Source organism: Anomaloglossus baeobatrachus, chromosome 1 (assembly GCF_048569485.1).
Source record: "Anomaloglossus baeobatrachus isolate aAnoBae1 chromosome 1, aAnoBae1.hap1, whole genome shotgun sequence".
Classification (NCBI taxonomy): domain Eukaryota; kingdom Metazoa; phylum Chordata; class Amphibia; order Anura; family Aromobatidae; genus Anomaloglossus; species Anomaloglossus baeobatrachus.
The window spans coordinates 674,616,291-674,640,070 of record NC_134353.1 but is presented as its reverse complement, the minus strand read 5'-3'; the positions used below and the strand labels follow the sequence as shown (position 1 = coordinate 674,640,070).

General features: G+C 41.6%; 1 protein-coding gene across 1 annotated transcript in view; it reads right to left on the bottom strand.

The window, feature by feature from the left end:
• The window catches only part of MYO18B (myosin XVIIIB), a 1,019,172-nt gene that overhangs the window by 374,275 nt on the left and 621,117 nt on the right, over window positions 1-23,780 (bottom strand). The window contains exons 27-29 of the mRNA XM_075320057.1: window positions 10,078-10,197; window positions 4,792-4,900; window positions 3,271-3,398 (exon numbers count right to left, since the gene is read on the bottom strand). Coding sequence (XP_075176172.1) covers window positions 3,271-3,398; window positions 4,792-4,900; window positions 10,078-10,197 — 357 coding nt within the window. The remainder of the gene's footprint in view (window positions 1-3,270; window positions 3,399-4,791; window positions 4,901-10,077; window positions 10,198-23,780) is intronic.

Below are 23,780 nucleotides of genomic sequence, written 5' to 3'. Positions count from 1 at the left end.
CAGCAACAACCTGGCCCCTGCTGTGAGGTCGTTGGTTGTTGCTGAATGTCCTGGGCCATTTTTTAGTTGTTGCTGTCCTGCTGTGAAGCACAGATCGCTGTGTGTGACAGCGAGACAGCAACAACTAAATGTGCAAGCAGCAGGAGCAGGCTTCTGCAGAGGCTGGTAACCAATGTAAACATCGGGTAACCAAGAAGCCCTGTCCTTGGTTACCCGATATTTACCTTCGATACCAGCCTCCGCCGCTCTCACTGCCTGTGCTGCCGGCTCCTGCTCTGTGCACATGTAGCTGCAGGACACATCGGGTTAATTAACCTGATGTGTGCTGTAAGTAGGAGAGCAGGGAGCCAGCGCTAAGCATTGTGCGCTGCTCCCTGCTCTGTGCACATTTAGCTGCAGCATACATCGGGTAATTAACCCCATGTGTGCTGTAAGTAGGAGAGCAGGGAGCCAGCGCTAAGCATTGTGCGCTGCTCCCTGCTCTGTGCACATTTAGCTGCAGCACACATCAGGTAATTAACCCCATGTGTGCTGTAAGTAGGAGAGCAGGGAGCCAGCGCTAAGCATTGTGCGCTGCTCCCTGCTCTGTGCACATTTAGCTGCAGCATACATCGGGTAATTAACCCGATGTGTGCTGTAGCTAGGAGAGCAAGGAGCCAGCACTCAGTGTGCGCTGCTCCCTGCTCTCTGCACGTGTAGCTGCGTGCGCTGGTAACCAAGGTAAATATCGGGTTGGTTACCCAATATTTACCTTAGTTACCAAGCGCAGCATCTTCCACGCTGCGCTAGGGGCTGGTCACTGGTTGCTGGTGAGCTCACCAGCAACTCGTGTAGCCACGCTCCAGCGATCCCTGCCAGGTCAGGTTGCTGGTGGGATCGCTGGAGCGTCACAGTGTGACAGCTCACCAGCAACCTCCTAGCAACTTACCAGCGATCCCTATCGTTGTTGGGATCGCTGGTAAGTTGCTTAGTGTGACGGTACCTTTAGGCAAGAGTGCAGTATAATACATAGCTTGCCTTTGGCAAATCAATCCGATATTATCAATTGAGGACAGCAGTTATAATCCTAATATAACAGATTTTCGTTTTCACAATAGAGCAGTGATAAAAAAAAACTCACTATCACTGGCATAAAAGATAATAACAAAACAGTTGTATCTGGACCTTGGAAAAGACAGATGAATGTTGCTTTTGTGCCCAGTTTTATTGGCTATCTGTGTTCTCCAGTCACACACTACAGGGGATATGGAGTTGTCCAGCAGAAAATGAGATGAGATGTAGCTATAAAACTAATTAACAATATGCACAGCCTCATTGTGTATAACAATCCAATCACGATTCATACAATGCAAGTGTTATTTATAAATATAGATCTATATATAGATGTACATTTATGAATGCATAGATCTATATACTGTATATATATACATACATATACAGTATATATATAGTATAGTATATATATATAGTATATATATATAGTATATACTATATAGTATATAGTATGGTGACTATATATATATATATACAGTGCCTACAAGTAGTATTCAACCCCCTGCAGATTTAGCAGGTTTGATAAGATGCACATAAGTTAGAGCCTGCAAACTTCAAACAAGAGCAGGATTTATTAACAGATGCATAAATCTTACAAACCAACAAGTTATGTTGCTCAGTTAAATTTTAATAAATTTTCAACATAAAAGTGTGGGTCAATTATTATTCAACCCCTAGGTTTAATATTTTGTGGAATAACCCTTGTTTGCAATTACAGCTAATAATCGTCTTTTATAAGACCTGATCAGGCCGGCACAGGTCTCTGGAGTTATCTTGGCCCACTCCTCCATGCAGATCTTCTCCAAGTTATCTAGGTTCTTTGGGTGTCTCCTGTGGACTTTAATCTTGAGCTCCTTCCACAAGTTTTCAATTGGGTTAAGGTCAGGAGACTGACTAGGCCACTGCAACACCTTGATTTTTTCCCTCTTGAACCAGGCCTTGGTTTTCTTGGCTGTGTGCTTTGGGTCGTTGTCTTGTTGGAAGATGAAATGACGACCCATCTTAAGATCCTTGATGGAGGAGCGGAGGATCTTGGCCAAAATCTCCAGGTAGGCCGTGCTATCCATCTTCCCATGGATGCGGACCAGATGGCCAGGCCCCTTGGCTGAGAAACAGCCCCACAGCATGATGCTGCCACCACCATGCTTGACTGTAGGGATGGTATTCTTGGTGTTGTATGCAGTGCCATCCAGTCTCCAAACGTCACGTGTGTGGTTGGCACCAAAGATCTCGATCTTGGTCTCATCAGACCAGAGAACCTTGAACCAGTCTGTCTCAGAGTCCTCCAAGTGATCATGAGCAAACTGTAGACGAGCCTTGACATGACGCTTTGAAAGTATAGGTACCTTACGGGCTCGTCTGGAACGGAGACCATTGCGGTGGAGTACGTTACTTATGGTATTGACTGAAACCAATGTCCCCACTGCCATGAGATCTTCCCGGAGCTCCTTCCTTGTTGTCCTTGGGTTAGCCTTGACTCTTCGGACAAGTCTGGCCTCGGCACGGGTGGAAACTTTCAAAGGCTGTCCAGGCCGTGGAAGGCTAACAGTAGTTCCATAAGCCTTCCACTTCCGGATGATGCTCCCAACAGTGGAGACAGGTAGGCCCAACTCCTTGGAAAGGGTTTTGTACCCCTTGCCAGCCTTGTGACCCTCCATGATCTTGTCTCTGATGGCCTTGGAATGCTCCTTTGTCTTTCCCATGTTGACCAAATATGAGTGCTGTTCACAAGTTTGGGGAGGGTCTTAAAAGGCTGGAAAAAGAGATAATTAATCCAAACATGTGAAGCTCATTGTTCTTTGTGCCTGAAATACTTCTTTAGGGGAACCAAACAGAATTCTGGTGGTTTGAGGGGTTGAATAATAAATGACCCTCTGAATAAACTTTTCACAATTTAAAAAAAAAATAAAAAAAAGAAATAACATTCTTTTTTGCTGCAGTGCATTTCACACTTCCAGGCTGATCTACAGTCCAAATGTCACAATGCCAAGTTAATTCCGAATGTGTAAACCTGCTAAATCTGCAGGGGGTTGAATACTACTTGTAAGCACTGTATGTATATATATATATATATATATATATATATATATATATATATATATATATATATATATATATAAAGTCACAAGGTTAATACAGTTGAAAAATACACATTTCCATCACATTCAATAGGAGAAAAATAGAAAAATATTGTGTTCATCGACTTATTTGTTTTACCTTTTGCTCCAATTCCCTCTTATAGGACTTCTCAGATTCTAGTCGTTCTTCAAATTGTGTAAGCCTCTTCCTCAAAAAGTTGATTTCAGTTTGGGCACAGTCAAATCGCACTTGCCATTCATCTGCTCCTAAACAAAAAACATTTACTCATAAAAATGTTTTTTTTTTTGTCTTAACAATCTGTTCAACATCCCAAGATGTAACTATAGTCAAATTTTAGTATAAAAAGTGAATAGGGGATGAATTTGGTGGCTATTGAGAGCCACAGTTTATATAATATCTATTATGGATTGATTTTTGTTTCATATGAGATTTATTATACAAAATTTTTCCAATCAGGCTAAAAAATATTTGTCCTGTGAGCCTTCTTGGAGGTTTAAGTTTTGGTCAGTAGAATGTGAATTACAACAGATATTCTGTAGAGATGAACAAATATACGTGAATGGAATTGAAATTCTACTAAAATGTTACACCATCATCTGTCTGGTCCTCACTCACTCTGAAATCCCCACGTAAGGTAACAGAGCACGTTGTGACATCATGACCTTTTGTGCGCTTGCTTGGAACCCTCCCAAGGATTTTAGTGGAAGCAGCGATGATCAGAAGATGTAGTGAGGATCAGACGGGTGAAAATGATTATGCTTTGGTGTTTGGAGAAACCTCAGAATATAAAAAGGAAATTTAATTAGTAGAGAGTAGCTTCGCTGTGAATTAAAGAGAATCTGTCATCTGGTTTTTGCTAACTCATCTGAGAGCAGCATGATGTAGGCAAAAAAATCTTGAATCCAACAATGTATCACTTAGATAACTAAGTGCAGCCATTTTAACACAATCAGTTTTTAAATCCATGTGACAGAGCTGAGAAAGCTGCCACCGCCCACACCAGGCTCTCAATAGTGATTGAGCATTGATACATTGATAGTGAGGTGTCAATCAGTGGAGGGGGCATGTCAGACTGCGGGCACGTGAAATTGTAGTCCAAGGAATGATTAAGTCATACTGCTTAAACAAACATAGCAAATAAACCGCAGATTGGACCTTGACAAAAAAGGCATCCCTGAATTCTCTGTGTTAACCCTTGCAACATGCTGTCTTCAGATTACAAAGGAAAAACCTGCTGACAGATTCCCTTGAATGTTCTTCTTTGTATGTGAAAATCGCTGATGAGTGTTCTAATATTATTTACTCTGGAATTATCTGAAAATTACATTATTTTCTATAGCAAACAAATGCCTGATAGGATTATATCTCTAATTTCAGTGCTCACTTCTGTCAGCTGCTCTGCACAGTCCAGTCATTACGGTATATCATAATTAGTTTGCAGTATCTGATAAGCATACAGCACAGAAGACCGATAAATACAATGATTTCACAAAGTACTAATCAAAGTTTAACATTGATTGAACCTTTTTCCATACTTAATTATGTAGATGATAATGCATTCACTGAATTCCTTAATATGAATTTTACTTAACAAGTTGCTGGGTCAGAGTAGAGGAGGACAATAATGTTTATTCTTACCTCCTTCTGGACTACTTGTTCCAAGTTCTCGAAGTTGGATTTGCTGATTAGTTTCTTCTAGCTGCTTAGATACAGACTCAAGACTTTTCTGCATTTGTTCATACTTCATCTTAGTAAAAACAAATTACATATTTTTGTAAGTAGGCAAAATAACTTGAACGAGAATTAAGTTATCATTCGTTCGTACATATTGAGGTCACTGATTTTCACAAAACCGCATACTTTTAATATTTTAATAATTGATTTTGGTATTACCACCTACATCTACGCAGAGGATATACATATAAATGTCTTTGGAGAATATATGTTGTGATAAAAAGAAAAATCAACAACACAGCCTCAGCACCCTGGAACAGATGACTACTAACATAAGGATAAACAGAAACATACCACATACATACAAAGTACAAGGATACAATGTACTAAATCATTCACCTAATTCTAGCATGTAAAGGCAATCTATTATTATGTTTATTATGCCCTGTGTGAGTACAGAATAAATTATTGGAAGCAATCCTGATTCTATAGAGGTATCATATTTTGCTTTCCTTGCAGCAATTGTCTTACAAACTCTTGCTACCTGCTGCAATGTCAGCCAAGTTGAGAAGTCTTCTCCATTATGTGCATGCACTGAGGAGTTCTTAAGCTATGGCTCTCCTCGCTGATTTCCAGCTTTCTCTCTTAAGCGCAATATAGAACCATAGCTCATAAATATCAAGGACTCCTCTGTACAGGCACAAAATGAAGAAAACTTCTAATCTGGCCCTGTGAAAGATAACCAAATATTAAATGAAAATGGCCACAAGAAAAAAAAAAGTAACATAGCTCTGAAATCAGTATGTCTGTGACTACTTTATTCTTCCATTTGAAGCGGAATTATTATTTTTTTTCATCGCCAATTTTTATATTTGTTAGTATTTACAGATTTGTAAATGTATCTTAAAATTGATGGTTTACATGAAGGTCTCTGTTAAGATTTAAGTGCTAATATCTTTTTGTTTTAATTGCCAGTTTTTATTTTTGTACAGAGAAAGATTAAAATATAAATCTGTGTGTACAAAAACTGTATCAAAAGCACTCCATTTAGACTTTAGAATGAACGTACAACCTATTTACATTTTCTAATTTTATTTAGCTTTTTAATGGACAGAAAATTGACATATTAAAGTCTATGCGCCTCTTCACATTTCTGTTTCATTGCAGGCACATGTTCTTTAAAAAAAAACAGTGAATTCATGCCTGAGTGTGGTCCATATGGTTGACCAAACTTACCTATTAAAGTGAAGGGGTTTACAAAAAAAAGGTTAGCACACGTATTACATCAATGTTGCATCCATGTGTTGCTGGCTATTTATTGATAGAGGTGGACGAACCTATATATTTTTGGGTTCTCCGGGTTTGGCCGGACTTTAAAAAATTGTCCGGTTCGAGACCGCTCTCGACTTGAACTTGAGCCAAAACACTAATTCCCATATAAGTCTATGGGAACCCAAACTTAAGTGCTACAAAAATGGTGTTAATAAGGGCTAGGGGGCTGCAAAAGGAAGCAAAATGGGGATTAAAGCAGAACAATTATACTTACTGAGTTTCTGCACAGCTGTCATACTGTTTCCTGGTCCGCTCATTAAACCTTATGAATATTCACTGCTTCTCCACCCTCCCTCTGTGACAGCATCTATTATTATTTACTGTCAGACTGTGCCCCTACCCCTGCCCTCACACTACCTGTGTGGTCCCCCAATGTGGAGTGTAAAAATAAATAAATAACTGGAAAAAAATGTGTAGGGTCCCTCATGTTTTGATACCTATCGCAAATAAAGCAGGTAGCTGGAAGCTACAACCCCCAGCTTTATCGTCGCTGTGTATCAAAATACGAGGGATTACATATGTCACTTTAATTATTTAAATAAATCATTTTAAAAAATGGCGTAAGGTCCCCCCAATTTTGATACCCAGCCAAGATAAAGTAGACAGCTGGTGGCTAGTGTTCTCAGGCTGGGGAGGCCCATGGTTAATGGGTCCTCCCCAGCCTAAAAATAGCAGCCTGTAGCCATCCAAGAGATGGTTCATCTATTAGATGCTCCAATCCTGGCTCTCACTCAGTTCATCCTGATTGCCCTGGAGAGGTGGAAACTGAGATAATATAAGGGGTTAATGACAGATATGATGGATAGGGGTCTATGAGACCCCCATTACTAATCATGTAAATAAAAATAAATAAATACAAAATGCAGAGAAAAATCTTTTATTCAAAAAACAAACAGAAAAACCTCACCCTGTTTTTCCAACTTAACTTCAAAAAACCCCTTCAGATCTGAAATAATCTACATCCCAAAGTCCCATGACAATCCTGGCTCTGCTACATCCTGAGGTTGCAGTGCACGGTCACATTAGGAAACGTCACCAATCACTGCCTAGTCCGGAACACGCTGACGGAGCCGCAGCTGTTAGAGCAGTGATGTCTGTGAGTTCACTTGAGATCACAGCTGTCGGTTACTATGTTACCCCAGCTGTGACTTCAAGTGGACTCACTGAACTCAATGACGGATTACTGGATTAGGCTATGTGCGCACATTGAGTGTTTGGTTGCAGAAATTTCTGGACCAAATTACCATCTCCTGGCAGAAAGATGCACCAAAAACATGTAAAAAAAAACCATTGCATTTTTGGTGCGTTATTCTGCCAGGAGATGCATATTTGGTGCAGAAATTTTTGCAATCAAATACTCAATGTGCGCACATAGCCTAATATGACATTGAGTTCAATGCATTCTTCTGATGTCCCATCTGGGGTACCATGGGAACCGCCAGCTGTTACCTTAGGTGAACTCACCTCCAATGAACTCATTGAAATTTTTGCATCTCCTGGCAGAATATTGCACCAAAAACTCAATGCATTTTTTACTTGTTTTTGGTGCGTTTTTCTGCCAGGAGATGTAGAGTTGGTGCAGAGATTTCTCCAGCCAAATACTCCAAGTGCACACATAGCTTAATCCAGTAGTCTTGAACTGAGTTCAATGAGTCCATCTGAGGTATGTTCACTGAGTTCATTGACTTCACCTCAGGTAAGTCCAACTGAGGTCACTGCTCGGGTACCAGGGAACCAACATCTGTGATCTCAGGTTAACTCACTGACATCACTGCTCCACAGCTGTGGCTCCATAAGTGTTTCCCATAGGCCTCAGTGATAGGTCACATTTTATAATGTCCTTGTGCACTGTGACGTCAAAATGTAGCAGAGCCGGGATCATGGGACGTTGTTTTGTGGATTAATTCAGACCTAAGTGTTTTGGGGGTTAATAAATTGGAAAAAGAAGGTGGGTTTTTTGTTTTTCTTTTTTTAAATACAGTATTTTTTTCTGTGTTTTGTGTTTATTTCTTTTTACTTACACAATCTGTAACGGTGGATCAATAGACACCTACCCATTACTAATCCAGGGCTTTGTGGCAGCTGTGATTTTTTGACAAATCACAGCTGTCATTAACCCTTTATATTACCCTGATTGCCACCGCTCCAGGGCAATCAGGATGAGCCGGGGGAAAGTGCCAAAATCGGAGCATCTCATAGATGCACCACTTATTGGGTGGCTGCGAGCTGTCATTTTTTGGCTGGGAAGGGCCCAATAACCACAGGCCTCCCCAACTTGAGAACATCTACTCCCAGCTGTCTGCTATAACTTGACTGGGTATCAAATTTGGGGGGGACCCCACACGATTTTTTTAAAATTATTTATTTAAATAATTTTTAAAAAGCTGCATGGGGTCCCTTGCATTGTAAGGCACAGCAAAGATAAAGCACACCGCTGAGGTCTACAGCTTCTAGCTGTCTGCTTTATCTGCACTGGGTTTCAAAATATGAGGGAACCTACACCATTTTTTCCAGTTATTTATTTTTACACTTAATTTTGGGGAGCCAGGCAACTAGTGTAAGGGCAATCAATCACAGATGCCGGCACAGAGGGTGGGGGTGCAGTCTAACTGCAACTAATCACAGATGTTGTCACGAAGGGTTGGTGAGGGAAGCAGGGAATATTGATAAGATTTAATAAACTGACCTGGAAACAATGTGACAGCCACGCGAAAGCTCGGTAAGTATAATTGTCCAGATTTAATTCCCGTATTTCTTCCTTTTTACTTTTATCCAGGCGTCCAAACCTGAACAGTAACAAGGATTTCCCTGAGAAGTCCATGTTCGGGGTCCATGCACACACCCTAGGTGTCCAGTACGGACCCTGAATTTTGCAGTTTAGGATCTCTCATCACTATTTATTAACTAGTTGGTACAAAAAGCTTGGGAAACTCATATATCTTTCATACGAGAAAAATAAAAAACACACATTTGATAAAAACGGACACATGGGCCCAAGTAATTGAAAATTGGATCTAACACTGATGAAAATTGGTCCATATGTTGAGTACAAAAGAAATACAATATGTGATTTTGTCTTTGGAGTGAACTTTCATTGAGACAAAGGCATGATTTATGTTCTAATGAATCACATTTGGTATAACAGAATAGGATCAACATTTCAGAACATACAGGCCTTAATTCATCAAGGTAATTTTGCCAGAATTCTGGTGTAAATTGCTTTGAAAAGTTACAAAAGGTTTTTGCAACTTGGAGTTGCAAACAAATATTGTGACTTTCAACATTTTCTCCCTGCCAATATGGGCAGATCTGAGGACGGAGGAGGTCAAGGTGGGAGCGTGACACCACAGCTCATCTAATTCATGATGAACTGTGCCATTTCCTAAGCCAGAAATCTTGCTCCAGTCAGCATTGGGATCAGATTTCTGGTGTAGAACACGGAGGTGCATGCCACTCATCAGATGCTCCTGATTCATTAAGAGGCATGATATTCCAACATGCCTCATCATCAAGTCAAGCAAGAAAATAGCCTGTTGTGATGAGTTTGGGTCATAATGATCTGCCAAAACCAGAGACATACACGAGTATCACAGCAAAACTTCATAAAATTATACTATACTTATAGAAAAAAGATGTATAGTTGCATAGGAATGTGGAGATAAAATTATATCAACAAAACAGTAACTAAAAACTCCGGCGCCTCAATGCAAAAGGTCTTTGTTATCTACCTTAGATAATAAATCTTGGTGCAATTGCTACTTTACTATAGATACACCTCTGCAAATCTTGTATAAAAAAGTGTGGAGACTCCTACTAATATATACTGTATATATATATATATATATATATATATATATATATATATATATATATACTTAAGAGCTCTGTCTGTAACATTTATATACTTTAAGAACTTACCTGCATCTCCTTAATTTCACGTGTCACCCTTAGTCTCTCAGCTCTTTCACCTTCCAAAACTTGACAAGCAACTTCACCTTTGAATCGTTCATCAGACAACTCAGTCATTAAATCAGTGATCTGTAAAACACAATTTATTTCAAATGACAAATGGTTACATATTGCACGAATAGAAAAAACACTATTTGAAATCTACATAAAGATAAATAAAAAATGCAATACAAACAAAAAGTAAAATATTGAGATAAAGTGATTGTGATTTAACATATTTTTTATAAAACAACAAACTGTTGATCAAGAGGAAATTTAGACTTTTAAGACAGATACAACAAGAATTACAAGTAAGGATGAGTGGATTCGGTTTTGCCTGGTTCGTCCGAACTGTAATTAGAAGTTCAGATCGGTACCTGAACGTGACTCAAACTTGACTCTGGACCTTGAATCCAATAGAAATAAATGGGGACGTGAACTTTGATACTGTAAAATGGCTGTAAAAGGGTCGTAATTCCCCTAGGTGGCTGCAAATAAAGCAAAAAGGGGTATGACAGGGACAATTGCCCTGCAAACAAATGTGGATAGGGAAATGACTTAAAGGGGTTCTGTCACAATAGTAATCATGGTTAAATGGGAAGTAAATGAATAAAATAAAAATGTTGAGTTCCTCCACAGAGCCTGTTTTAAGAGTTCCCCACAGAGCAAAAACTTTAAGGCTGTGTGCACACGTTGCGTTTTTTACCGCGGAAACGCTGCGTTTTGAACCGCAGCGTTTCAGTGGCAAATTGCATGTGTTCAGCTTTCCCAGCAAAGTGTATGGGAAAGCTGAAAAATCAGTGCACACGCTGCGTTTCTTTCCGCAGCGTTTTGGATGCCAAAAATCGGTGCGGAAAGAAAAGCAGCATGTCACTTCTTTTGTGCGTTGTGGCTGCCTTCTCCCCCCATTGAAATCAATGATGTGGGGTCAGAACGCAGCTACGCCGCAGTGAGCTGCTTTTTTGTTGCGGTCCGCGGCCTTTGTCGGCACGCCAGAACGCAGGCATTAACCTGGAAGTGAGGTCAAGAGGTTTCCTGTTGACCTCACTTCCTGGCAAAGCCCCTGGTGTCACCAATGTGCCCGCCCCGACCTCCGACCCCCCTCCCGAAAATCCAACATGGCCGCGCGCACAGTAGCGCACCGGCCGCCCTGTTCCTATGTATCTGTCGCATGTACCTTGAGACATGCGACAGAAAAATGCCCCCAGGCCCTGCCCGTTCACCCCAATTCCCCCCGGTGTCATACATACCTGTCCGGTCGCAGCGCTGATCCCCCGCGGCCCCCTCCTCCTTCACAGCAGACGCCGGCCGGTCACATGAGCAGAGCAGCTGACAGCCAGCACTGTGTTCAGTGTGAGCTGTGCTGGCTGCTCGGCAGTCTGCAGCTGTGACCCGGGGAGAGTGGGTGCAGATTTTTGCACCCACTCTCCTCAAATGGAGGGTCTGCCCTCCTAGAAAATGGGGGATACGTTCCCTGAACGTGTCCCCCATATTCTAGAAGGTCCAGAGGCGACGTGGGACGTCCATATGGATTTCTGCGGACCCATTTTTTTTATTAAATTGGAGAACAAGGGAATGATTTGGGGAGTGTTTTTTCTAATAAAAATTTTTTTGTTGTCTTTTTTTGCTTTTGTTTACTGTCAATTAGTTATGTCGGGTATCTGATAGACGCCGTGACATCACTAATTGCTGGGCTTGATGCCAGGTGACATTACACATCTGGTATCAACCCCATTTATTACCCCGTTAGCCAACGCACCAGGGCGCGGGATGAGTTGGGGCGAAGCGCCAGGATTGGCGCATCTAATGGATGCGCCACTTCTGGGGCGGCTGCGGCCTGCTATTTTTAGGCTGGGAAGAGTCCAATAACCATGGCTCTTCCCACCCTGAGAATACCAGACCTCAGCTGTCAGCTTCACCTTGGCTGGTGATCTAATTTGGGGGGACCCCATGTTATTTTTTTTTTATTATTATTTTTATTTATAAATAAAAAAAAAACACCTGGGGAGCCCTCCAAATTGATCACCAGACAAGATGAAGCTGCCAGCTGTGGTTTGCAGGCTACAGCTGTCTGCTTTACCCTGACTGGCTATCAAAAATAGGGGGGACCCCACGCCATTTTTTTTTTTTGTTTTTGTGATAAAAACTAGGCTAGGCACCCTTTAGTGCCACATGAAAGGTACTAAAGGTGCCAGCTTAGAATATGCAGGGGGGGGGTGGGACGTTGTATATATATTTGACCTCCATTGACGCTTTTTAGGCTGGATGCCCACAATCGGGGTTTGCAGCGTTTTGGGCGCAGATTGTTTTCCCTGCGTCCATGACGCTGCGTTGTGCAGTAGAAGCACAGTGGGAGGATTTTTAGAAATCTCATGCCCACTGTGCTTCTTTTCTCCGCAGCATAAACTGACCGGTGGCATGGCTTCCTGAGCCTCAGCATGTCAATTTATGCTGCGGAGACGAGAGTGTTCTCTGCAGGTAGCATAGAGCTCCACAGCAGCCTGAACCCAAATCGTGGGCATGGCCAGCTGCGTTCTCCCGTGGACAACACTCACATCTCTGCAGGAGGCTGACACTGTGTACTGGACGCCGTGTCGCTGGATCATGGCCACATAGCCTTAGGCCTCTTTCACACGTCAGTGATTCTGGTACGTTTGTGCTTTTTTTTTTAAACGTACCAGAATCACTGACATACGCAGACGCATTATAATGAATGGGTCTGCTCACACATCAGTGATTTTTCATTGCACGTGTCTCCGTGCGGCGTACCCGCGTGTGCGTGATAGCCGCACGGAGACATGTCCATTTTTTCTGGCATCACTGATGTTCCACGGACCACGCAGTGGTGTGATCCGTGAAACACGTGCCAGAAAAAAAGTGCTTTTAAAATAAAAATCATTTTTACTCACCCGGCGTCCAGCGATGTCCTCTGCAGCCCGTTCTGCTTGCTGCTTCTGAGCCGGCTCATTATTGTCGCGCATATTCATGATGCGCGACACAGCCGACCCGGAAGCAGCTGCTGCGGGGGTCAGCGCCAGCCGGATGCTGCACCGCGTGAGCGATCAGCACCATGGAGAGCGGGAGCGGGCAGAGGTGAGTTAATCTCTAAGTGCAATCACGGGCCACGGAGAACGGAGCCCGGATTGCACTTAGACAACCCATGTGTGCCGTGATTCACGGCACACGGAGGGACATGTGCATGTTTTACACGCCAGTGAAAAATGTCACTGTTTTTCACTGACGTGTGAAACGGGCCTAAAAGTGAGAATATTGTTGCTACAGCAACATTTTGGGTGAAGTAGCTGTGGATTCAAAATGCTTAATATACTCCTGAATAAAATCCTTGAGGGGTGCAGATTCCAAAATGGGGTCACTTGTGGGGGTTTTCTGACGTATAGGTACCCAAGGGGCTCTGCTAATGTGACATGGTGCGCGAAGTTTATTTCAACTTTTCCAAAATTCAAATGGTGCTCCTTCCATTCCAAGCCCTCCCATTTATCCAAACAGAATGTGGAGAAGGAAATGACATCACAGGTTTTTTTTTCCAAAGGTCTGTGTTCAACCAACTTTATTAACACTGACAAGTCTTAAAAAACGCACCTAAAAAAACGGATGAAAAACGCATGAAAAAAGCATGAAAAACGCATGAAAAACGCATGAAAAACGCATGCGTTTTCGATGCCTTTTTCTCAAAAAAGCATTGTTTACAATTCTCCCCTCTGCCAGAGGGTGCGTTTTTTTCCGCGCTGAAAAAAAAGCTACGTGTGCACATACCCTAAGAATGCCACCCAGAGCCTGTTTTCAGATCAGAGTACTCCCACAGATGTAAAACGTTAAGAGTGCTGCCACAGAGCCTGTTTTCAGATCAGAGTACCCCCACAGATGTTTACAGAGTTACCACACAGAGCCCAAATTTTAAGAGTGCTGATTGTACTTACATAGAGTGCATCAAAACCTATCAGCTAATAACTGAATAAAAGCAAATATGAAATAAAATGGGATTCTTGAGACAAAATAGAACCAAAGATGAAGCAAGGCTAAAAAACAGTTAACTGGTCTAAATAAATCTGATTACTCTACTTATTATGCAACATAAACCAATGAAACTATTCATTGTAATCTGAACTTTTTTTGTTTGCAGGATGCCATGGGAATGTTTTGTAAAGAAATGTTCAGAAATGCCTACAATCTACAATGAACTCGCTGCCGCCCGACCACCGTGCGGAGCTGCCGCCCGACCACCGTGCGGAGCCGCCGCCTGACCTACACCCCACCTATTGTCTCCTCCCCATAATCCTATAGAATGTAAGCCCGCAAGGGTAGGGCCCTCTTCCCTCTGTACTAGTCTGTCTACTGTAACTTGTATACGTATTTTGTATGTAACCCCCTTCTCATGTACAGCACCATGGAATTAATGGTGCTCTATAAATAAATAATAATAATAATAATAATAATAATAATAATAAAGGAATGCAGAAGTAAATGCAAATAAACATTGCCCTCTGCTGGCAGAAGGTAATAAGTACAGAAGAAACGTGGAGAGAAGGCCAGTAAGAGAAACTGAAGAGCTCGTTCCTCTAGGGAAGAAAAGAAGAGAGGCAGAGTCAGGTGACAGTTGTGGCACAGTTGTTAAATATAAAAGACCTGGCTAGGGTGGAGATGGCACCAGAGTCTATACCAGGATAGCCGTGTGGCAGCAAAGATAGCTTACAGCCAACATTGCCATAGAAGCGTCTGAGGGCAGTCAGATCCCAAGAGAGGCCTGGGTTACATCAGAGCTGAGAGAAGAAGCTGGGAACTGAGCTGAAGGGAACATTGTGACCCTATCCAAAGGGAACATTGTGACCTGGGCTGACTGGAATATCGAATACTATAGAAGATTGAGTACTGAATATCGATAAAAGATCATGTTTGTAAGCCTTTGCTTCTTGATTAGTCATCTGGTACTAAGAGGGGACTGGGGCTATGCTCCAGAAGAAAAAGCCAGCCACCATACCAAACTTAGGAAGCTACTTGTCAAGAAGAACTTACAGCCTAGTGGAAAATAATGTTGAATCCCATTAGGGCCTGTGAGACAATAACTGAAGTTAAAGTGGTGATGCAGGGATGATAGAGGTGAACACGAGACAAACAGTGACATACCGTATTTTTCGGATTATAAAACACACTTTTCCTCCCAAAAATTTGGGAAGAAAATGAGGAGTGTGTCTTAAAATCTGAATGTAGATTACCAGGGGATGGTGGAGAGGGGTCACAGGAGACAGGGCAATGCTGTGCGCTATGCTGTGGGCTCTGCTTTTTACAGCGCTGCTCTGTGTAGCTCTGTGCGGCGGGCGGTGCTGCTCTGTGCAGCGGGTGGCCAGGCACAGGCCTTTCTGAAGATGTCGGTTGTAAGGGCTTCAAATATATCAAAATGTCGGCTCAAGTTCTCATCTGCACATTCACCAACTCTGACCGCCATTTCTTTGAAGTCCCCACTGCCGACATCTTCAGAATGCCCAGTGTATTAAAGCAATTTTAGTAAAATGCTGATTTGAAAATCAGCATTTTACTAAAATTGCTTTAATACACAGGGATCTGTAATAGAAGAATAATAGTATTGTTCTAATCGCTGGTATTGTAAAATTGAAGTTATTGAATTACATAATAATATACTGTAAAATCTACTGTTTGATCTATGTAGTGATTGTTTGAGCTTCATATTCACCTGTATCACTGAAATCCTTTTTATAGTATAATCTGTTTTATTATCATCACCTGTGCCATTCCGTTTCTCATATATAAGGCACTTGTTTAAGATACCCCCGCGTCATCCTTTTCTGCGTTGTTCCATCCTAGTAACCTGCTGACACTGGTACCAGGCAGGAGCCATAATAACAATCTGACAGAGAATATTTTAGCTACTGTAAACTTTCAGCTAACTGACATTATATCAATTTTATCATATATTGTGGATGAAACTAATTTAAATATACTATTGGGTGCTGCTAAGTCCCCAAATAGAGCCTGAGCATGCTGAGAATCAGCATGCAATCAGGGTGTCATGGGGAAGTACAGATGAAACAGGGGCTCCTAGGCTGACCCTAAGACTGGGGACCCTGTGCTGTCCCTTATCTCAACAGTAGACTTCAAGGTAGTCAGAGTCGAGCCTCCAGCTTGGCCTTGTCTCCTGTCAGCCCCTCACCTAATACCTTCGCATCCCCAACCCAGGGCTGGGCAGGACACGAAGTAATACACCTCCCACAAGACAAAGGGGTAAAACAGAAACTCACATTGCAAATATCCACAGAGGAGAGACAAAAAGACACCGGAGGGAATAAACCAAAGGGAAAGGAGAAAGTCACACCAGGGAGCTATCATACAGAGCAGACAACAAATTACTAGTCACCAAATAGAGGATCACCACGGACACCGGGATATTGTAACTTCAAGCAGAAACTAGCTTTGGCGGTCCCCTACTACACTCCCCAGCCTTAAATAGGAGGAGACCAGCTTTTTATGGTAATTAGAAACCTGGGTCTAAGAAGAGTAGCACACTGCTCCAAAAAGGATTAACTAATGTAAGGTTGGGAGCCGACTTCCAGCCAAGCTGAGCACTTAAGAGAGACCAAGTTGCTTGTCGGACTCTGCAAAGTAAACAGAGTCCGACCCGTGTGCGGATTCGGACAGTGCATGACACAGGGGCACGTTTTATGCCAGTAGTACCCCTTATGGGGGTATGAATAGTTTGTACAGAGGGATGTAGTTCTATAAACCATGCAGCGTTGCATGAACTCCAAGACCGATGACCCCAGATCAGCTAACCTTGAGCTCATATAAAATTTCTAGGAGGGTGCTTTGTCCTTTCCGCTGTAACCTAAAATTATAAATGTAATAAAAAAATTCTACACATTGTATTTCACTTCAAATGGCTTATAGAAGGCCCCTGGAAGGTAAAGCAGCTTAACAGAACAGCATATAGGTTGTAAGCATCAAATAGGCACTTGATAGCACTGAACTGTGGGTCTATTAAATCACCAGGTGTCCTGTGAAAGCCACAAATATAAGCGGATTATAATAACTTCATGAGCCTACATCAGTAGACTTTCTTTATATGTCTCTGGTGCAAAAAACAATTTATGGACAATTCACAAGACCCAGCAGCCCTCGCGATATTGCACATAGCCTTGCGCGCCGGTTATCAGGTTCAATCACAGCACAGGGAAATGTCCGCCTTGCAATAACATCCTAAATGCTATTTGGCACCGTCTTTGTTTATTACATAAAAGACTGTTTAACAATTCCTCCATTAATAACCTAATTATGTTGCAATGTCCCAAGGCTTGCAAAAATTATCATAGCTTCTTACAGCTAAAAACAAAGTCTGTCTCTAATGGACAGTGGGGATTTGTGCAAATGGGAAAAAACACAGTTCTTTAGTTAAATGTGGTAATTATTAATCCCTTCCTGACACCTAAGAATACCGGCACTGCAAATTATGCAAATGTTATTAAGAGCAAACTGTAAAATGATTTTGTAAAGTGCTAGTTAAATGTGGCACAACTCATCACACAAGTAATGTGCCTGGTAATTTATATTTACTTCTCATAACGATCTCTTACACACATAAAATGGATCTTATTACGTCCCCCACTTCAAGGTTTCATTTACATGTGCTATTTATAATTTACATGTTTAGAAGCAATAGAAATTACGCAATATAATGTAGTCATATGCCTGAGGGTGTTAAAGTTTTTGGGGAGCTTGACAGTTAATAAGAGATATTATGCATACAGAGTAGAATATGCAAATAGCATACAGAGAATGGCTTAAAATATCTTATAGAAACTGGGTAGTAATTTATTACATTTGTGACGTGGCTCTGGGGGGTAGCCATGGACGAGGTACTTTCTTTCCATGTCTCGGCACACTACAGAAAACAAGGGATTCTTGGGGTCCTGGGTGAGTGTGGTGGTATTGTTGCTGCTGTGGACACCTTCAGATTCAGTCCTGCCCCTCTGTTTGTGGCGCTACACTCCTTTATCCCCGAGATGCGGAAGGCAGCCAAATTTGTTAAAATAGAGTCGTTTTCACTGAGCAATACACTTACATACAAAGGGTAGCAGGTAGTATACTTCATACTCACTTCTGCGTAATTCAGACACACATACACAATGGTTTCGGATGACGGCACTTCACTTGTGAACGTTAGATAGACAGAACAGATGTCATGAACCTTCATCTTCCTAATACGGGGCCATACAGGTCAATGTGTTATGCTGTAAACCCTGTACCCAGACTATTAGCTGTGATCCCTTACAATGGCCGTTCCTAGAGCCGCTTCCCTGTTCTTGTATTTTCAGCTGGAAAGATCCTTTTTCTTCCTAAGGTCCTCCACATCTGGCCAACACTGGACTCACTCCCACAAAAGTCTTACTAGCCTGTATTACCCATTTGCCTGTATGGTAGATATCTGTTGACAGTAAAGGTTTCTTGCTGGACTTGCTCCTTCTCTTGATACACACACACACACAACACTTGTTTCCTTGTTAAAGGTGTCTATTTAACTGTTATTAACCCTGTACTTTCCAAACAAGTGTCTATATAAGAATTAAAAGAAAGACAGGGACCTCTTGTGGCCAATGGTTAGTACTGGAAACCACAGGGAACTTAACACTTGTTTCCACAGGAAAACAAACATTACATAACTACAATTGGTGCCTTTAGGTGGGAATGTGACAGCCTGTCCACCTCTTTACAGATTGACTAGAATTTAAAAAATACATGTCAATATCTCTGTTGATAAAATAGGGATGTTTGAGTCTCAGTTCCTAAACTAATCCAGGATTAGCCAAAACCAAATGACAAAGCCCACTTTTGGGTGAGGCTTACAGAAATCCAGCTAATTTTTTGGCAATCCAAAAGTGACATAAGTAGGCACTGCTACTGCAATGGCATAATATAACCGCCAGTGGTCACTGAAACAGCTTGAAACTGACCAAAGTAAATTCAAATTAAACTTACTAGATATGAACGAATGAAAATTAGACTAGCTTTTAAATGGTTTAACAGAAAATTTGAATAATAAATAAATGAATAATGAAAATACGCCTGGACAAAAATGATGGTTCCCTAAACTTAATATTTTTTTGCACAATCCTTTCAGACACTCACTGGAAACAAAAGATTTCTTCAACTCTCAATGATACTTCTGTCCACAGGTATTTTGGCCCATTCTTCATGAGTAAACTGCTCCAGCAGTCTCAGGAGTGAAGGGGCCTTCTCCAGACTACAGGTTTCAGCTCCTTCTACAGATGTTCAATAGGATTCAGATTAGGACTCATAGTAGGCAATTTCAGAAGAGTCCAATGCTTTATTCTTAGCCATTCTTTTTATATTTTATATAGCCATATTTTATATAGCCATATTTTTAACTGTGTGTGTTTGGATCATTATCCTATTGGAGGACCCATGACCTGCGATACCGATCAAGCTTTCTACACAGGGCAGAATATTTCACTCTAGAATATCTTGATAGTTTTAAGATTTTATTGCACCCTGTACAGATTCAAGGCACTTTGTGGCAGATGCAGCAAAGCAGCTACAAAACATCCTCCATGTTTCACAGTAGGTACAATGTTATTTTTTTTGTATACTTCATTCTATGAATTTAGTGCTAACGTGATGTGCCAAAATCTGGCTTGTCGGTATGCAGTTTTGAAAAATACAGTCTCGCTTTTTTTTAAAATTTTTCTTTTAACAGTTGTCCCCCCCTGTTACGTCACCGCCAGAGTCTGCTCCAGCGACTTCTGCTCCGATCGCCAGGCGATGCCGTGTTCCTGCCGTGGATGGTGCTGGTGATGGGAGAGGAGTCAATGCCAGCGGTGGGCGCAGGCTCTGATCATCCACTGGGCTGGATTAGCTTGAGTACCGCTGGCTGACTGTGGGTGGCATGTGTTTTCCAGCTGAAGTTGCCAGCGTTCAGCTACAGCCAATGGGAAGACACCACACCCTTCTTATTCCCCCTCCTGTCACATGACCACTGCCAGAGATAGTTCTGATTTTTCTGGCTCCTGTTACATCCTATTCTGTTGGTGATTCCTGTGTGTTGACTTCTGCCTACTGTTTCTGTACCTCGCTGCCCGATCCGGATTTGACCTCTGCTACGTTTGCTGACTACGTCATTGCCTGCCGATTCTGTCCCTGTTCCGCAATTCCTGGTTTGACCCTGCCTGACTACTACTCTCATCGGACTGCAGCCTTCCACAGGTAGTGATCTCCAGTTCCCTGTGTAATTCCAAATCCCTGTAGAGGGGTTAAAGGGTTTCAGGGTTCTGGGGGTCCTGCTTGGTGAGTGGCTTCCCTCTAGCCTCCCCATTACAGCCCATCTGAGTCTGTGGATCCAGGCAGGCGTTACACCCCCTTTGTCATCTTCCATGAAGTCCACTTTGGCCTATGGCCTGAGATTAGCTCAGGTTGCGCATGTTAAACATTTCATTGTCAATTTCTAACAGTGACATTTAAATGGATGCGCAAAGCTACTCTCACTGACTCCTATCGGCATATTCCAATTACTAAATACTTAACAAGCATGGCTGCAGGTAATCTCTGGCCTTGTCTCTTATAGACAGATGCCACCTAGCTAATATAGCCAGAGTCTGCCACATGTGGAGGGAGGGTGCTCAGCTCCTGAGCCTTCTCCAAAAATGATACATACAGTCATATGAAAAAGTTTGGGCACCCCTATTAATGTTAACCTTTTTTCTTTATAACAATTTGGGTTTTTGCAACAGCTATTTCAGTTTGATATATCTAATAACTGATGGACTGAGTAATATTTCTGGATTTTTAAACAAAATTTGACCGGTGCAAAAGTATGGGCACCCTTATCAATTTCTTGATTTGAACACTCCTAACTACTTTTTACTGACTTACTAAACCACTAAATTGGTTTTGTAACCTCATTGAGCTTTGAAGTTCATAGGCAGGTGTATCCAATCATGAGAAAATGTATTTAAGGTGGCCACTTGCAAGTTGTTCTCCTATTTGAATCTCCTATGAAGAGTGGCATCATGGGCTCCTCAAAACAACTCTCAAATGATCTGAAAACAAAGATTATTCAACATAGTTGTTCAGGGGAAGGATACAAAAAGTTGTCTCAGAGATTTAAACTGTCAGTTTCCACTGTGAGGAACATAGTAAGGAAATGGAAGAACACAGGTACAATTCTTGTTAAGCCCAGAAGTGGCAGGCCAAGAAAAATATCAGAAAGGCAGAGAAGAAGAATGGTGAGAACAGTCAAGGACAATCCACAGAACACCTCCAAAGACCTGTAGCATCATCTTGCTGCAGATGGTGTCAATGTGCATCGATCAACAAAACAGCACACGTTGTACAAGGATAAGCTGTATGGGAGAGTGATGCGAAAGAAGCCGTTTCTGCAAGCATGCCACAAACAGAGTCACCTGAGGTATGCAAAAGCACATTTGGACAAGCCAGTTACATTTTGGAAGAAGGTCCTGTGGACTGATGAAACAAAGATTGAGTTGTTTGGTCATACAAAAAGGCGTTATGCATGGAGGCAAAAAAACGCGGCATTCCAAGAAAAGCACTTGCTACCCACAGTAAAATTTGGTGGCCATCATGCTTTGGGGCTGTGTGGCCAATGCCGGCACCGGGAATCTTGTTAAAGTTGAGGGTAACATGGATTCAACTCAGTATCAGCATATTCTTGACAATAATGTGCAAGAATCAGTGACAAAGTTGAAGTTACGCAGGGGATGGATATTTCAGCAAGACAATGATCCAAAACACCACTCCAAATCTACTCAGGCATTCATGCAGAGGAACAATTACAATGTTCTGGAATGGCCATCCCAGTCCCCAGACCTGAATATCATTGAAAATCTGTGGAATGATTTGAAGCGTGCTGTCCATGCTCGGCGACCATCAAACTTAACTGAACTGGAATTGTTTTGTAAACAGGAATGGTCAAAAATACCTTCATCCAGGATCCAGGAACTCATTAAAAGCTACAGAAAGCGACTAGAGGCTGTTATTTTTGCAAAAGGAGGATCTACAAAATATTAATGTCACTTTTATGTTGAGGTGCCCATACTTTTGCACCGGTCAAATTTTATTTAAAAGCGGATTGCACATTTTCTGTTAGTACAATAAACCTCATTTCAATCCAGAAATATTACTCAGTCCATCAGTTATTAGATATATGAAAATGAAATAGCTGTTGCAAAAACCCAAATTGTTATAAAGAAAAAAGGTTAACATTAATAGGGGTGCCCAAACTTTTTCATATGACTGTATGATAGTCTCCACATTCCCATACATGTATGCGATGTATGTGATATTGCATTAAGGGGTTAAATAACTGCAATATAATGCTGCATTGTACAATGTGTAGTTAGCTAATACTTGAGTATTTATGAGGCTAGATTTACTGCAATCAGCTAATCACTGAGCCAGTGACTCTCCATGAGTCAATACTCCTTTACCACTCTGTGATTTTCCATTTTTGTTTTTTCCTCTCCTTTTTTCAAGAGCCATAACTTTTTTATTTTACAATCAATATTGCCATTTGGGGCTTGTTTTTTTGTGGGACGAGTTGTACTTTTGAATTACATCATTCATTCTGCCTCATATTGTATTGGAAAGTGGGAAAAAAAATTCCATGTGCAGTGAAGTTGCAAAAAAAAAAGTGCAATTACACTATGTTTTTTGTTTGTTTGTTTTTTTTCTTTACCATGTTCGCTATATGGTACAACTGTCCTGACAATCTGAATCCCCAGGTAGGTACGAGTTTGTAGATACCAAACATGTGTAGTTTAATGTTTATCTAACTGGTGAAAAAAATTCAGAAGTTTGTAAATATAAAAAGAATTGAGCTATTGTCACCATTTTCTGAGACCCGCAGCATTCTCCTGTTATGGGATATGGGACTCAGTGATAACATTGTTTACATCTTGAGCTGATGTTTTTATTACATAATTTTTGGGTAGATGAAATGTTTTGACCACCTGTTATTGCATTTTAATCAATCAACTTAACTGAATTTATATTTTGATAGAACGCATTTCTGAACTCGGCGATAGAAAATATGTGTTTTTTTATTATTATTGTTTTGATTTCAAAGGGGTAAAAGGATTTTTTAAATTTTTTTTCATATTTTTAAAAACTTATTTTTTATTGATTTTACTAGTCCCCACTTGAAGTCTGCAGTATCCGATCACTTCTGATGATGAGAGCGATGCTTTAGCATCACTCTGATCAGTAGAAATGCTGATCTCTTTTGTGTGCGGCGCTCTGCCGGCATTAACAGGAAATGAGTCATATCAGCGACAGGCCACATCAGCTGACCCCACGCTGTCATGACAACCCATTGTCGCCTCGTGATCGCATCACGGGGAGGCCAATGGTGGCAGAGAATGGCGCAACCTCTGCCGAAGTAAATTAGATGCGATCTCCTGTGAGTGCCGATGCTCTACCAGCATTCACAGGAAGTGAATCATGACAGCGACAGGGATCATTAGCTGACCCCACACTGTCATAACAACCCATTTTTTCCTCATGATCTCGTCACAGGGACTCCAATGTGGCAGGGAGTGGCGCAATGCCTGCTGGAGTGCGTTAGATGCTGATCTCCTGTTAGTGCTGATGCTCTGCCAGCATTCACAGAAAGT